Genomic DNA, 18,283 nt, shown 5'->3' on the forward strand with positions numbered 1-18,283 from the left:
GCCAAGGAGGCGGTCATCTGTGAGTATTTGTTTTATTTTTATTACGATTCCACGACATTTCGCAAACCCCACACCAGCTATATTACTCAATGTTTTGAAAGTCCTAACGGGCGAAGCCGCGGGCCATAACCACTAATGGTGTATTCTGTTAAAATTGTCCCGAAGTGATATAATTCAAGTGGCTAATTATTTACTAGGTTATTTAAGAGGTGTTAGGCGACTCTATGCGATTAGCGGAGCGATTTTATATTATTTACTAGTTGTGCTCCGCGGTTGTACCCACTTAGTACCTAGTCATATAGCCTAAAGCCTTTCTCAATAAATGGGCTTGCTAACACTGAAAGAATTTTTCAAATCGGACCATTAGTTCCTGAGATAAGCGCGTTATCATCATCATCAGCCCATACACGTTTCGACTGCTGGGACACAGGCCTCCTATGTGAGGGGTTCAGGCCATAATCCACCACGCTGGCCAAGTGCGGGTTGGCAGATGTCACATGTCTTCGAACTTTTGATTCTCGGACATGCCGGTTTCCTCACGATGTTTTCCTTCACCGTTTTAAGCAGTGGTGTTATTATCCACATGTGCAGATAAATTGAAAAATTTATTTATTTCCAGCACGCTCGCCCGGTCTCGAACCCCGACTTATCGGTTTTAAAGTCCAAGGTTCTCACCACTGAGCCACCACTGCTTTTTTATAATATCAGATATAATATATAGATTATTGGCGCGATTTTGTGTGAGTAAACCGAAGTAAATGTTCTATACAGCCTGATAGTGCATGATATCTGACGTTTATACACACACATATGCACACTCACACATATGCGCGTCTGTAGAAACGACTTATCTGTTTAGTACTTTCATTTATGTATAGAATACTAGCTGCGCCCCGCGGTTTCACCCGCGTAAGTCCGTATCCCGTAGAAATATCGGGATAAAAAGTTGCCTATATGTTATTCCAGTTGTCCAGCTGTCTACGTACCAGATTTCATTGCAATCGGTTCAGCAGTTTTTGCGTGAAAGAGCAACAAACACACACATTTCCTTAAAAACTTTCGCATTTATAATATTAGTAGGATTAGTAGGATAGTAGGATAGTAGGATAGTAGGATGGACATAATATTAAGAACATTGTTGTTGATGATGATGATGATGATGATGATGATGATGATGGTTCCACGATATTAGCTCTTCCCCCGAGCTTCGCCTGTTGTACGTGTATAGCCCATGTTACTTAGTGAATTTTTTGCTTTATAGTATTTTTATCAATCCTTACTAATATTATAAATGCGAAAATAACTGTCTGTCTGTATCTTGTTCAAAACCTAAACCTCTGAACCACTGAACCGATTAGGATGAATGTATGTGCAGATATACATAGTTTGAATCCGGGAAGGACATAGTATAGATTTTATCTCGGAAATTCCGTGGCATCGGGAACTTTGTGGACAAAATCAATGTTTGAATAATCTAAGACACCATATTGTTGTAATAATAATTATTTAATATTTTTTAACACACTTAACTTGTGAATTATAGTGTCGTAATTTCCTATAATTGATGGTACAGAAAACCACGAATAAAGTGAGGGTTTGTTTGTTTGGATGTTTCTCCGACAATCACGCTGAAACTACTAAACGGATTTTGATGAAATTTTGTATACAGATAGGGTATGAGCTGACTTGATAGGACACTTTATCTCTATTAAATGCTCCCTTGGGATAAAACAGGAATCTTGATATCCGGGCGGAGGACGAACGTCTTTATAAATAAACGAAAAATAAAATCCCCTGCATATATTTTAGGGCGGAAAGCCGATAAAAAGCTGATATTAATTAATCCGCTACCGCTCATATAAGAAACCTCACCTTTATTCGCTTCAGACCGGATTAAGTTATAAATAAGATTAACTGACAGCAACAAGCGCTGTTACATTATACTGTTTAACTATTGTTAGATTCTAGATATAGACCTAGGCATTAGGTTCGAAGAGTACCTAGTGCCTTGTATTACCTGCTAGCTTTCGCCCGCGACTTAGCACACTTTAATTCGGAGTAGTTTAATAAATATTATTATGCATATAAACCTTCCTCTTTATTTATTCTATCTATAAGAAATTATCAAAATCCGTTGCGTAATTTTAAAGATTAATGCATACATAGTCACAGACAAATAAAGCGACTTTTTTATACTATGTAGTGATATACCTGTATATGTAGATTTATGTTTTTATAGATTTACTAGGTGACCCGGCAAACGCTGTTCTGCCTTACTCTTATCATTTAGGGGTATGAAAAATAGATGTTGGACGATTCTCAGACATACCCGATATGCACACAAAATTTCATAAGAATCGGTCCAGCCGTTTCGCAGGAGTTTGATAACTAACATTGTGACACTGGATTTTTATATATAAGAAGATATATAATAATATATCTTATGGAATAAAACGCGTTGGATATTTTATGTGTATTTTTAACATTATTTATTTATTTATTCTTTATTGCTCTTAACAAAAACTACAAAATCTGAATAAAATTATAATATAAACAATTTATTAGTGTATGCAAGACTATAAATTCCAATAAGTATAGTACATATTTAGGACACCTTGTATACGTGTTCTGGAATTTATAACCACATGGTTTTTATATTGTACTAGCTGTGCCCCGCGGTTTCACCCGCGTAAATCTGCATCCCGTAGGAATATCGGGATAAAAAGTTTCCTATATGTTATTCCAGTTGTCCAGCTGTCTACGTACCAAATTTCATTGCAATCGGTTCAGTAGTTTTTGCATGAAAGTGTAACAAATAAAAGTAGTATTTTTCATACACCTAAATAATAACAGTCAGGCAGAACAGCGTTTGACGGGTCAGCTAGTTATATAAAAATTAATTTTGTCTGCTAGTCTAGATATCTAGACATGTTTTCTAAAAATAATTATATTGTTTACTATTCAATAAATATACTTCATGAGGTAACTAAACTAATTAGGCTATAAATAATATTCAAATAGCTTTTACACTACATAGTATAAAACAAAGTCGCTTTCTATGTCCCTATGTATGCTTAAATCTTTTAAACTACGCAACGGATTTTGATGAGATTTTTTAATAGATAGAGTGATTCAAGAGGAAGTTTTATATGTATAATAACATTTATTAAACTACTCCAAATTAATGCGTGCGAAGCCGCGGGCAATAGCTAGTCTTATAATAAAACGAAACAAAGGATTCCCACCAATATTGTAAATGTTATTGTTTGTTCGTTTGGATGTTTGTACGTCGATCACGCTGATCAGATAGGCTGAGCTGACTCGTGTGAAAGGATACTTATTATCCCGATTATCTTTCTCCCGGAATCTTGATATCCGGGCGGAGCCGGGACTAGCATCTAGTATGGTATATAAACAACTAGTGGTCCGCCCCGGCTTCGCCCGTGGTACTTATATAGCCTATAGCCTTCCTCAATAAATGGGCTATCTAAATCTGAAAGAATTTTTCAAATCGGACCATTAGTTCCTGAGATTAGTGCGTACAAACAAACAAACTCTTCAGCTTTATAATATTAGTATAGATATGCGAAACTAAATTTAGGGGAATGCTTCACAAGAAACGATATTACATAACGCCATCTTAACAGCTATCGGGCAGTTTCCGTAAAATACAGATTAAATAACACTTTACGGCACAGATAATGTAAGATTAACTTACGGCACAATAGATGCATAAATCGATGCTTTATTGTCTATGCTCGGTTGTAAATAGATTATTAAATGGATGTTATAGATAGGTCTATAAACATAGTCTAGAAATTCATCTATTTTTGTTTGTGATCAATTTTGTTTAAGGACTAAATTGGCAATATATTATTTAGAAACAAATAGCTTTATCGGTTCCATTAGCCTTTTTTGAGTGAGGATCCTGCACAGACCCTCGGCCCCCGGGAAGGAGTGGGTTATGTCGGATTCCTACCGACTAAAACCCCACTGCGTCGAGTCGTAGTGAACGAAACGGTAGCTGGTTGGTATACGACCAGGACCCCCTCGGTTCTTGAAAAGCCTAGCTTCTAAGACTAAATGAAGCGTTTTAGAATAACTCATAGGTATCGTGGGCATAGGTTCATCCTTTCGGCTGTTAGCACCTATTGTAAAGATGACAAAACTAAACGCCGCTTAACTAATGGCCTGAATGATATCCAGCCAAAGCGTTAAATATAGAGTACTAGCTGCGCCCTGCGGTTTCACCCGCGTAAGTCCATATCCCGTAGGAATATCGGGATAAAAAGTTGCCTATGTGTTATTCCAGTTGTCCAGCTATCTACGTACCAAATTTCATTGCAATTGGTTCAGTAGTTTTTGCGTGAAAGAGCAACAACCACACACACATCCTTACAAACTTTCGCATTTATAATATTAGTAGGATAGTAGGATATATGAAGAGTTGACTGGCTGAGAATAGCGTAGAGATTAAATTTTTCGCATCTACTATAATACTATTCGAGAAACGTTGAAGCAGGGGATTGGCAAAAATAAAGTTTTCTATTGATCAGTGAAAGTTTGATCAAAACTGGTTGATCCGTTCCAGTGATTACAAAAAAAAAGCAAACATATCAACTTAGAAAAACGAAAAAGGGAATGATGTAGTTTCGGATTAATAACGATATGACTATGTACAGGTGAAAGGCAGACATAAATTTTTGACATAAATATATACTTTCAATAGCTTCACCTGTATATTTGTATATAACCGACTCCTTAAGACGAGTATGACTCACTTTAAACGGACAGATTGAATTCAAACTCTGTACACTTATCAAGGATCGCTGACAATACAATAATTTCATGAGTTTGTCTTATTGTCCTGATTAGGATCGCCAACCTGCACTTGGCCAGCGTCCTGGATTATGGCCTGAACCCTCATAGGAGTGGGAACATATATGGGCTGATGATGATGATGATGATCATGATGATGATGATCATGATGATGATGATCATGATGATGATGATCATGATGATGATGATCGTGATGATGATGATGATGATCATGATGATGATGATGATCATGATGATGATGATCGTGATGATCATGATGATGATGAATTATTTTTATTATTGTTACAGGCAACACCCACCCAACATCATCGAAAACGGATATAAAGGATGAATCGTTTAATTTATCATATGGGTAAGTTAATTTTGTTGGAAAATCCTTATTCTTAACTAACATAATAAATGAGGCCATAACATTTATACTAATATTAAAAAGTCTGTTCGTTTGTCTGCTTAAATTCGCCAATCTCAGGAAACAACTGGTCCGATTTGAAAAATTCTCTCAGTGTTCGATAGTCCATTCATTAAGGAAGGCTATAAGCTATGTAAAATCAGGGTAAACGTGGGAAAAGCTGCTGGGTACAGCTTGTAATAAACAAACAAAAACGCAAAAAAAAAAATATCTTAATATGTAAAAATCCAGTGTCATGTATGTTCCCAATGAACTCTCCACCAAATCAACCGATTTTGATGAAATTTGGCATTATGTGTAATTTGGTCCAACTTAAGATATAGGATGGTTTTTATTTCGATTAATTATCCCAATAATTTATTATCTTAATATTTTTAATTATTACTCTGCAACAGCAACGCGTGGCCGGGTATGCTAGCATATATATGGAAATGAACACACATTCATGCATGAATAAATATATCAAAATGATTTATTTTTTAAATTTAAATTATCACAAATCAAGTTTCATAGTATTAAAATGCTTAAATGAGACATTTCGTTTGCTCAGACGATATCACGGGTGGCCGAGAGGTCAGGCGGTTCGGCGAATGACACGGGTTCGATTCCCGATAAGTCGATCGAATTTTTTCCATCCTTTCAAATATCTCATCACTACATATACGATATATAAAAACACTATATTGTGAACCAAATGACAATAAAAAGTAAACAAAAAATACATTATATTATAAACATTCAAGAGCACAACAGGCGGTCTTATCGCTATGGCAGCGATCTCTTCCAGACAACCTAAAATCTTTAAAATTACACAACGGATTTCGATGCGGTTTTCTTAATAGATAGAACAATACAACAGGTTATGTATAAATTTTCAGTATCAGCATTGCACCCGTGCGCAGCTAGTTACTACATAAACCAAGGTCGCCTGTGTGTCTATATTTTTAGATATTTAAAATTACGCAACAGATTTTGATGGGGTTTTTTTAATAGATAGAGTGTTTCAAGGGGAAGATTTATGTGTATATATGTATTATAGCACCCGTGCGGAGCCGGGGCGGGTCGCTAGTTTAACAATATAACATCATCACAATAGAGGAAAAACATTAAGAAAATTTTTAATCATTATATTATGACTTTCAGGTCAAATCACGAAATGCCAAGGATCAAACTCGGTCCTGACCTGCGCAGTGCAAGGAAGATGAAGACGCCGATATATAAGTCAGTATTTATTTTACATCTGTGATAAATTAATTTAAAACGGTGAAGGAAAACATCGTGAGGAAACCGGCATGTCCAAGAATCAAAAGTTCGACGATCGACGATGAGACATCTGCCAACCCGCACTTGGCCAGCGTGGTGGATTATGGCCTGAACCCTCATAGGAAGTCTGTGTCCCAGCAGTGGGAAGATACATATGGGCTGATGATGATGATGATAAATTAATGTAGTTATATGAAAAAAGTAAACAAAAAAACAACATATACTAAACCTTTTACTTCTAAACACACTAGCGGTCCGCCCCGGCTTCGTCCGTAGTACGTACATAGCCTATAGAACTCGGGGATCACTTACCCAACTGTGAAAGTATTTTTAAAATCGGTTCAGCTGTTCCAACAACCAAACTTAAGTCAGATTTATAACACTATATAGTTCCTATGTCCCTATGTATGCTTAAATATTTGAAACCACGCAACAGATTTTGATGGATTTTATTTACGTATAATAACATCTTTTAAACTACTCCGCGTGCGAAGCCGCGGGTAAAAACTGGTTATTAGAATATATTTAGAAACATTTAAAAACAATTCTATTAACATCAGATACTCGCTTTAATATAATCCTTAAAAAGTAATTTTTTCCTAACTATAAAACCTTCATTGTCCATACTTCTTTTTAATTATCTGCAAAAAAAAAAATAACCATCCCGCATTCCAGATACAAAACGGAGCGCGAACCGCAGATGCGCGCGCACGCGTCAATCGAGCTGTCAAACGGTACGTCACCGCTGCCGCCATTGCTGCCGTTCCCGCTCCCGCCACAGATGAACCAGAGCATTTCGAATTTGGAACTGAAGAGCTACCTCTTGAACGCGGCACTGCAGAACGCGCTGACGGACTCTCTGAACCAATTCACACAGGGCGCGTTTACGAAGACCGCTGCTGATGAGAAGGTGGATATGGACGATAAGAAGAGGCGGTTGCATAAATGCGATGTTCTGGGCTGTACCAAGGTGTACACGAAGAGTTCGCATTTAAAAGCGCATAAGCGGACGCATACCGGTGAGTTTTTTGTGAACCGTCTTTTAAGGAGGAAAATTTGCTTGCTTTTTTCTGGTTCATCAATGGTAGTTTTCTCGAAACTCAAAAACTACTGGACCGATTTTGAAAATTCTTTCACCATTAGAAAGCTGCAATTTTGTGACATAGGATATATACGTACCACGTACGAAGCCGGGGCGAGCAGTGTCTAGTTATAAATATTTTTAAATTTTCAAATACTTATAACCAATAAATTTATTAGTTTATTGAAATTCGTTTCTGAAGAAACTTGAATTACATTAACGCATATTTTACTACATTAAGCTTTAAAAGTTATCAAGTATTTATGACTTATAAATTATTGTTTTTTTATTATTAATTCCTTTAAATCCGATCGAACAACCTAATTCATTATTTTATTAGCTTATACATACTTGATTAATTCACTTAATTTTCAGGTGAAAAACCATACATCTGCAGCTGGGCCGGCTGCGGGTGGCGGTTCGCTCGTTCCGACGAATTAACACGACATACACGCAAACACACCGGCCACAGACCATTCACTTGCCCGCTTTGTAGACGGGCGTTCGCTAGATCCGACCATTTAGGCCTGCATATGCGGAGGCATTGATGCGCATATGCGTATAAATATGTGCATATGTGTATCCGTGTTATGCATGTGTGTGTAAAGATGCATGGTATGTTTGCTCATACAAAAGAAAAATAAAGAAAACAATAATAAATAAAATAATTCAATGTCAATATCATGGAATAACAAACAAAAATGAATGCTAAGTTATTATGCATATGTGTAGAAATATATGTTTAATGCTAAAACATCGTATATGCGATCATTGACATGCTTATGCATGACTTGCTCAAATACGTCCTAACTTATTCAAAAAAATAAAAAGAAATAAATTAAAATTTGAAAGGGTGGTTAATATGACTTATACGTAATGATCGCGCATGCGCGCACAAATTTTACGCATATATGCGTAAATATGCGCATGACATGTGAAATAGATATTTATGCACATATGCATAGATGGTTGTATGTGTATATATATTTGTATATTGATGACATTTTCAGATCATATGCGCAATAAATAAATACATATATGTATATGATATGAAAATATAATTTTATAAATAATTTAGGCATATGCTATGAGTGGTTAAAATTATCCAGGCATGTCTTAAGATTTACATTTATGCATGGCATATGTTTATTCATTATCATATGTATACATGCTAAGATAATAACACAGCCTATAAACAGACATTTTATTTAACTTTTTATGACTAATTCAAACATTTTAAAATTACTCATTTCTTTATATAAATATGATATTTAAAAATTTGATATTAATAAGGCCAGTATAGATTAGTCTAGAATATACGTTTTCCTATCCCATTATCCCATTATCACATTTATATTTCTTAGAAAATAAAGTATATATTTCAAGATATATGATCTCTCCCATCCTATATAATATCCAACATCTAATTATCAAATATAACCTCACTCCGCCTTTCCCATTCTGATTGGTTTTATCCCATAATCCCCTCCAGTTGTACCATTATAATTATTATAATGAATGTGATGTGTGATGCATCTTATAGCAAACACAAAAAATTAAGACAGACAGACACATGACAATGAATAATATGTAAAAACATCGTATCGATACGAAACAAATGTATCGAAAATGATGCGATTTCAGAAGACAGTTGAATATGTTCTTTAGTTATAAGTTTAAGTTTTTTTTGTAGCTTAACTGCGGCATTATTTTTACTTAAGGGCCAGTAAACTTTACATGTTTTTAGCGTTAAGTTTTTTTTTTTTTTAATTTTTGATAATCTTTTAGTACTTAGTGTGATATTTTTTCTATCGTACATGGGTTACTAGTAATTAGCGTTTATCTAAGATAAATGTTTTCATTCCATAGAAAGTAACAATTACCAGTATTGGTACAGACGTTTTCAAGATCTAGTTCTTAGCGATCGACCTCGATCTTTTAAAAGTCAGAGGTGATAACTTAAACAAAATTAACCGTATGCGATAAATGAAGCCAGACAGACTGGCGCCGTAACGCGATACGTAACGTAACACGTTACTCACCCATAACAATTTATCACTTCAATAACATCGAAACAGCGCGTTATTAACCGCCTGCGACAGAAGGGAAGGATGTTTCATTATATGATGTTTCACAAATAATAAGTGAAAAAATTCTTAATTCCTAAACTTCAGCTAATAATATGTGTATAATATATAATAATATCGCATAAGTAATACATCGTGAATTAAAAACAGATATATTTTATATAAATTATTATTCAAAAATAACCATGTACGTATAGATCTTAGGAAATACTGAAATGCTCAAAAAATGTTCCACAAATTAAATTTACAGGGATTTTGTGGCAATACTAGATGATATTAAGAGATCCTATAAATATATTATATTGTATATTTGAAATTATACGAAGTGTTATAATTTTTATAGTCTATTTGTGTTTCACGATTAGAGTTTTAGGTGTTAAATCTTAGAAACCGTTAAATTTTGAAAGAAAACGTATGTCTAATAAATAAATATGATTTTAGGCTATAAAGTTAGGTTTTAAAGGCGTTAGGCATTCTAAAACACCGATTCTGTTAGAATTAAGTGGAATATGGTAGCCCCTTACCTAACTTTAAATCACATTGTGCTTATTAAGTATATTTTTAAGTAAGAGGTGTTTTTAGTATTAATAATGGGTAAAGATGGGGCCAGTATTTTTGAAGTTAGTTATAAATCTAAGTAAATCTAGTAATCTAAATAAGGATTAAGTAAATCTTTGATCTCAAATTCGGTATTCCTTCTCTTTTCTAGATCTCAAATTGATAATTAGTATTATAAAATATATATTGATTTGAACAGATTTTTTGCGTGTGGATAATGGATCGCTATTCATATTTATAAATTCAAGAATTTTTAAATCGTCTTCAAAAAAATATATGGTTCTGAATTTAACTGATTTAATTTTTAGTTTTATAGCATTGAAATGTTTTATAAATGTGAAACTCTGAAAGAATAGAAAAAATTTGATCACGAGGCGGGATACGAACCCGCGTCTTTTATTCCATACCGTAGCAGAATACCGCCTCGTGATCAAAGTTTTTCTATTCTTACAAAATTTCTCCATTTAATTGATTTTTCTGTGTTAGTTACCTCTCACCTTGTCTCTAATTTAACATTATTCACAAGTTATTGCAATAGCCTATAAAACTATGATAAAACTAGCATTTCACCGGCCAGTAAATATTTTCATTTATACATAAGTATTAGTTAATAACTTAAGTTATACCTGACCAGTGATACATTGACCGCGGCTTTTGAAGTTATAGTTAAGTAGATTAAGTATTTTCCTTTTGCTTAATGTGAAATGCTCAATTTTTGTACTTAGATGGTATGGTGGTGCTAAACGGTGTTTTAATATATACATATATATTTTCTTATATTCTTATATGTAAAAAGCCCGTGTCACAATATTAGTTACCGAACTCCTCCGAAACGGCTGGACCGATTCTTATGAAATTTTGTGTGCATATTGGGTATGCCTGAGAATCGGCCAATATTTATTTTCATACCGATGTTTGCCGGGTCAGCTAGTTCTTATGGAAATTTTGTCAGAATTACGCAATTCTAGGAACCAAATTCCCTATCTATACACTAGAATTATAAATATCTAGGATCGTAGACAAAACAGTAGTATCAACACAAATTCAACTGACACTTGTTTAAATTATTTAATTCGTAAATAGAATTGCGTTATTTCTATACCTTTTAAAATAACATACATAAATATGTTATTTTGTACGCATATGCGTATAAATAATTTCATAAATGAGCATGTTTAATTTTTCATTAATTTTTCTATTAGATTAACGATTCTCTTGAATATATTAGGTAACAGAGCATACAGTTACTAAACATTCAGTGTTATACATTTTTTATGCGCATACCATTATATACCTTTCATACATACAAGCATCAGGTGCCTGCTAATTTATATTGCCACATTATTTATTAAGTCTTTACTCTTGCCATTGAAAAAAATAGTGCGTTCATTATTTTTTATGCGCATATGCGTCAATAAATTGTTTTATTTTTATTTTCCAAGTATGTGAAAAGTATAGTTATTTATTTATTTTCCCATGCGCATATGCGTAGATATGTGCTAAGTTCATAAAGTTTTTTTTTTTTTATTTGTACACTTCATTTCTTATTTTTGCCTTATTGTTACTTAAACTTCTTGTAGAAGGCGAAGAAAATATAGTTTGTATGACATATTTTTAGTATTGATAATTTTACCTGAATATATGCAATAAATGATGAAAAACGTACTGGCTTTTTTATTTTCGCTATCTCAACTCATCTTACCTCTTTAATTATGAGTATAAATAAATCTATACATTTTATTGCATACTAAGAAAAGGAAAATTTAATAAAAATGCTTAAGTCTAGAAGGTCATATAGCCAGGTATAACATTTTCTTACAAAAATATATGGACTCTAGAGTTTAGATCTTCTGAAATAAGTCACATTTAAAAATAAATTATTTTTCTTTCCTCACTGTCAATGTCATATGTATCTATTTGTCTGAAAATAAAAAATCGATAGAAATAAAGCAAAAATGTAAATTACCTGCGAATAAGAAGATAAAATTGAAAAACTGAAAAAATATGTAAAATAGGAAAAATAAAAATGGCGTAAGTATAAATAATATATAATACCACAGGACAGTTCTTTAGAATTATTATTATGTATATATATTACCTATGCATTAAAATGTAAAATTATAAGGAGTTTCTTACGGGCTCTTCTCTGTAGAAACTGATTTCCGAACTGATGGTAAATGTTAAAACTGTGTAATGACGTTAAAAGTGCTTCTATAAGAAGTCTAGTTGAATAAATAAGTATTTGAGTTTGAGTTAAACTCTCTCTCTCTCTCTCTCTCTTCTATTAAGAAAATCAAGCAGTTAAAAATTTTTTTATATGTCATATCGGGCAAGTGAGCTGGTGGTGGTGGTTGGAGAGAGGCACTACCTGCGAAGGTGCAGGGGTGATGATGATAGCTTGTGCTGTGACAAAAAAAACTGTTGAATAATATTTTTGAGAATACAGAATATATCGAAAATTAAACTTTTATGGCAGTTTTTACTGCTTCTTCCCTTACTTCACGCTAGATGGCGCTACATGTATCATTTTTTTTTTTATAATCGATAGGCAGACGTTTGACCACAATCCCACCTGATGGGAAGTGGAGATGTGGTCTACTTGGGTGCACGTCTATTCACCCTGGTTTTTAAGAGCTTATTTAATTTTAGATTTGTTCAGTAATATTTAGGTATCACTACATAGTATAAAGCAAAGTCGCTTCCCGCGTCTGTCCCTATGTATGTAGGCTTAGATCTTTAAAAGTACACAACGGATTTTGATGGGTTTTTTTTTATTGATAGAGTGATTCAAGAGGAAAGTTTATGTATAATATCTATTAAACTACGAACGCGTACGGAGCCCTGGGTAAAAATTAGTTATGCAATAATTTCATTTCCAAACGCGATTTCAGTTGCGAGGTTTGTGAACATTGCTATGCTCCAATCAACCCTGGAGACACTGCCATCTGCGAGGGTTTCAGTTACCATAAGGACTGCCGGAAATGCTGTTAGTATTAAACATGCGTTTTACTAGCTGCGTCCCGCGGATTCGCCCGCGTAGATTAGTTTTTCCCGTAAAATCCAATGTTCCCGTGAGTAAGGTTAGTAGGTTGGTGGTGGGATATGAATCATAAAACCAGCTCAAGGTATACATCAGCTATCAGTCAACGAAAGTCCTATCAAAATCGGTCCAGCCGTTCAAGAGATGAGCTGGTGTTAATTTTTAGTTTGTATCTTTTGGCGTTTTTACTTCCATTGTAAATGCTATGCTTTAATTCCATTAATCCATTTTCACGTTCAACGTGTAAATTGTTTCTTGCTTTCTTTCTTTCTATCTTTCTATCTTTCTTTCTATATAAAAAAAGTGAAGTCCGGTGTCCCCTAGTGGGGTATGGGGCAGATAATGTACATCTGTTTCACTGATCGATTTTCTTTATGGTCAAGTAGGTGATCAGCCTTCTGTGTCCTGCCAGACCGAGACATTTTTTTTTTGTGCGTCCCCACCGAGAATCGAACCCAGGACCCCTCGGCTCTCGACCCCTTCTAAGCTCACGCGTTAACCACTGTACCAAGGAGGCGGTCTTCTTTCTATATACATTAATTATAGATGTATGCAGTGAAACGGATCTACATGATGCTGAAGTGTTTAAAGGCGTTATATTCTGTTCTGGATGCTCAAAGAGGATTTTTCAAGGTTATTATATAATTATTTGTTGACTAGACGCTCATCCCGGCTCCGCCCGGACATAAAGATTCCTGTTTTATCCCAAGGGAGTATTTTATCGGGATAAAAAGATTTCTTTCACCCCGGCTCATACCCTGTCGATATAACAAATTTCATCAAAATCCGTTCGGTAGTTTCAGCGTGACGGACAAACATCCAAAAAAACAAACTTTCCCATTTATAATATTAGTGTGATTAACTGTTGGAAATCTAAATTATATACCATACTGGTTTTTGCCCGCGGCTTCGCACGCATTAAATTCGGAGTAGTTTAATAGATGTTATTAAACATATAATCCTTCCTCTTGAATCAATCTTTCTATTAAAAAAACCCCATCAAAACACGTTGCGTAGTTTTAAAGATTTAAGCATACATAGGGACATAGAAAGCGACTTTGTTTTATGCTATATAGTGATATGTCTCTCATAATCTCGGTTAGATAACCACAACTATTTGTTTGTTAAAACGAAGAAGATTATCATCCGAATGTCGCGATTATTTCTGTGTTTGATAGAAATTTGTTGTTATTTGGTCCCATTTTAGAATCTGGTGCCTTCCCCTAGGTCGGTTGAATTTTTTGTAGAGACGAATTATTTTATTTTGTACTAACTGCGCCCCGCGGTTTCACCCGCGTAAGTCCGTATCCCGTAGGAATATCGGGATAAAAAGTTGCCTATATGTTATTCCAGTTGTCCAGCTGTCTACGTACCAAATTTCATTGCGATCAGTTCAGTAGTTTTTGCGTGAAAGAGCAACAAACACACACACACATCCTTACAAACTTTCGCATTTATAATATTAGTAGGATGTAATAGCGGGCAACTGAGCTGGTGGATCGCCTGACGGTAAGAAATCGCCGCCCATTAACGTTGCAGATGTAGGGCCGCTGCATATGTGTTGCCCGCGTTTAAGGGATAAAGGATAAGGAAAGGATTGACGACAGGATTGAAATTATGGACGTGCTACTGTTTCACGCCAATCTTCTGTGGGGGTGTGGTACTTCCCCTGTGCGAGCTGGCCCAATTTGTGCCGAAGCGTGCTCGACTTTCACATACAAAACAACTAGACATGTATGAAACATGGTTTAGTACATATTGTAGCTCGCACTGGCGTCTAGACTACGCACTTTTGCGCGGGTAAAGTCGAAGGCTGTTGCTAATATCTTACTAATATTATAAACGCGAAAGTTTGTAAGTATAGATGGATGTTTCTATAAATGTATGGATGTTTCATACTCTTTCACGCAAAAGCTATCAACTTTATAGGTATCCCGATATTCCTACGGGATACGGACTTATGCGAGTGAAACCGCGGGGCACAGCTAGTATCATATAAATGTTCAATAAGTAATTTATTCAAACCTAAAAGAAAGTCATGTTAATCATACTGATAACTCATAAGCGGCTGAACAGATTTTACATGTTTTTGTTGAATGTATCTTCGCTTTTATTTAATACTAGCTGCGCCCCGCGGTTTCACCCGCGTAAGTCTGTAATATATCGGGATAAAAAGTTGCCTATATGTTATTCCAGTTGTCCAGCTGCCTTCGTACCAAATTTCAATGCAATCGCTTCAGTAGTTTTTGCGTGAAAGAGCAACAAACACACACACATCCTTACAAACTTTCGCATTTATAATATTAGTAGGACTAGTAGGATAGGATAAAAATTTGACAATCTTGCGACATGTCCACTCGGGCGATGCCGGGGCAAACAGCTTGCATAATAATCACTCTGTTTAAAGGCTGCTCCACAGCAAGGCGGTCGAAAAATAAATCTAGACGCAGGCAATCTAGACAGAGGTCCAAACACCGCAGACCCAGGCCTAGTGTGAACCATAATGTCCTCGAAATAGCCAGGCGTAATATTAGCGAGAGTAAAAGTTACTCGGATGTGGAGAGTTACAGGTGAGAAAATCGAGAGAATGTGGCCCGCAGTGGGGTCTGCCCCATATTGCCCCATAGATGAATTACCTGTTTCACTAATAGACTTCCTTTTGGGCAAGGTGAGAGCTTTTTGCGACTGACTTGGACTATTTATAACCGACTTCAAAAAGGAGGAATGTATCAATTTGACTATGAACCAATTAAATAACTATTTATATTATGTATTGATTATATGTATCAAAATATTTTGAACTAAGCTATATGGTGTAAGTAAGTAAAGTAAATAAATATAGTATACTATTTTAAAGAATTTTTCAAAATCGGTACAGTAGTTTCTGTGTGACAACCTTACAGACATACATACAATAACATATATGTTTCCTTTTTATAATAATAGTTTAAATTCACCTACAGTTATAAAGTAGAGATATAGCTATTTCTTGCTTTCAACAACAATTGTATAAATAATTAATTAAAAACATATTTGTTTAAATAATACACAATTCAAGATTCTAATGAAGGACAGGAGGTACCTTTGTAAATTCGACCTAAAGACAAATAAAATATGACCGAAATTTGCTTGAGTACTTGTTGACTTGAGTAATTTTTTAATATTTCAGCAATGAATTAATACAAGAGCCTACAATGCAGAATGATACACAGGTATGTTTGACAGTTATCTATGGTGCGTTATAACGGTGAAGGGAAACGTTGTGATGAAACCGGCATGTCCGAGAATCGAAAGTACGACGACATGTGACATCTGCCTTGTATTCATTTATATAAGTCATATCTATTCTTTCAAACAGACTGAGGTCTTCCCGCATAGTTCTTATTCCCGAGGGATTTTCGTGATAGATACCATCTTATGTCCTTTTTAGGGTCTCGAACTATGTAATTATCGAATTTTATTCAAATCGACCTCGTTTAGGAGTGAAGAAGAGACAGACAGACATACAGAGTGCTATTCGCATTTGTCATATTAATGGGGATTATTATGAAGGCCCTTTTTGTATTTATCTTACTTCCAACTATATCCTACTAATATCATTAATGCGAAAGTTTTTAAGGCTGTGTGTGCGTTTGTTGCTCTTTCATGCAAAAACTACTGAACCGATTGCAATGAAATTTGGTACGTAGACAGTTGAACAAATGGAATAACATATAGGCAACTTTAAATCCCGATATTCCTACGGGATACGAACTAACGCGGGTGAAACCGCGGGGCGCAGCTAGTATTACATAATTATTACTGTCAGAACTATGAACAATAACTATTAATAATAGTAACGTTCTGTAGATATGCGTAACGATAATGTGAATCAGAATAACTCGTTCGTGAACATTATTTTTCAGACAATCGACATGAAGAAGAAAAGTGTGGGTGAGTCATAGATTTTGCATTAGATCTTCACTTTTGAAGCAATGTGATCAAAATCGAGTCTTTAATTAGTAATTTGCAAACATACAGCTTACAAAAGCGTGTACAAAATACTTAAATCAATTAACGTCATTTATAAAGTGTTAAATAAATAAATAACGTTTAAATAATTCAATTAATAAACACATTTTTTTTTTAGAAATGGGCACAACCACAGACGTAACTCAGCAATTGCTAAAAGAAATGAACTATCCAATTTTGGATAAAGAGTGAGCGAAATATAATAAATTAATTAATATAATATATTTATATCAAACATAATATATCAGTACTTATGTTATAAACGGTTTACGATAATATTAGGTTGTGAGTGGACTGATTTTGAAAATTTCATTACAATTAGATAGCTACAGCGTTGCTGAATAACAAGCTATTTTTTTATATCGGCTCAAGCCGGGCGAAGCCGGGACAATTATTTTTATTTTTTCTATTATTATTTGGTTTGTTTGTCAGTCGATAGAGGTTTTTAATTTATTTCTTGCATTTGCAAATTACAGACTGCAGATGTGATGTGTTTTAAAAAATTCTATCAATTTAGTCATAATAAAAATATTTCTATTAATTTATTATTTTCTTACCCAACACTAATATCTATTAAAATGTCTTCTAACATTTTATAGGGAGCTGTCACAACCTGTCAAGCCAAATAAAAAAAATAAAAAAATAAAGACACGCTATCGCGTAAGTTAATAAAGATTCGGTATCGTTTATTTTTTGAGTTTATTTAACAAAGAAAAATAAATTTCAATGAGAATATATTATCATACTAAGAAAATTTACGAAATATTATGACCATCTCCTTGGTATAGTGATTAACCCGTGAGCGTAGAAACGAGGGGTCATGTGTTCAATTCCCGGCGGGGACGTACAAAGAAATGTCTCGGTCTGGCAGGACACAGAAGGCTGATCATCTACTTGTCCGTAAAGAAAAATTGATCAGTGAAACAGATTTACATCATCAGCCCCATACCCCACTGGGGGACACGGGACTTCACTTAAGAAAATATTATAATTTT

General features: G+C 34.6%; 1 protein-coding gene across 1 annotated transcript in view; it reads left to right on the forward strand.

The window, feature by feature from the left end:
• The window catches only part of LOC119838145 (Krueppel-like factor 3), a 36,128-nt gene extending 26,660 nt beyond the window's left edge, over positions 1-9,468 (forward strand). The window contains exons 6-9 of the mRNA XM_038363979.1: positions 5,128-5,191; positions 6,392-6,469; positions 7,187-7,530; positions 7,968-9,468. Coding sequence (XP_038219907.1) covers positions 5,128-5,191; positions 6,392-6,469; positions 7,187-7,530; positions 7,968-8,140 — 659 coding nt within the window. The 3' untranslated portion in view covers positions 8,141-9,468. The remainder of the gene's footprint in view (positions 1-5,127; positions 5,192-6,391; positions 6,470-7,186; positions 7,531-7,967) is intronic.
• The last annotated feature ends 8,815 nt before the right edge of the window (positions 9,469-18,283 follow it).

The sequence above is a fragment of the Zerene cesonia genome, unplaced genomic scaffold (genome assembly GCF_012273895.1).
Source record: "Zerene cesonia ecotype Mississippi unplaced genomic scaffold, Zerene_cesonia_1.1 Zces_u001, whole genome shotgun sequence".
Classification (NCBI taxonomy): Eukaryota; Metazoa; Arthropoda; class Insecta; order Lepidoptera; family Pieridae; genus Zerene; species Zerene cesonia.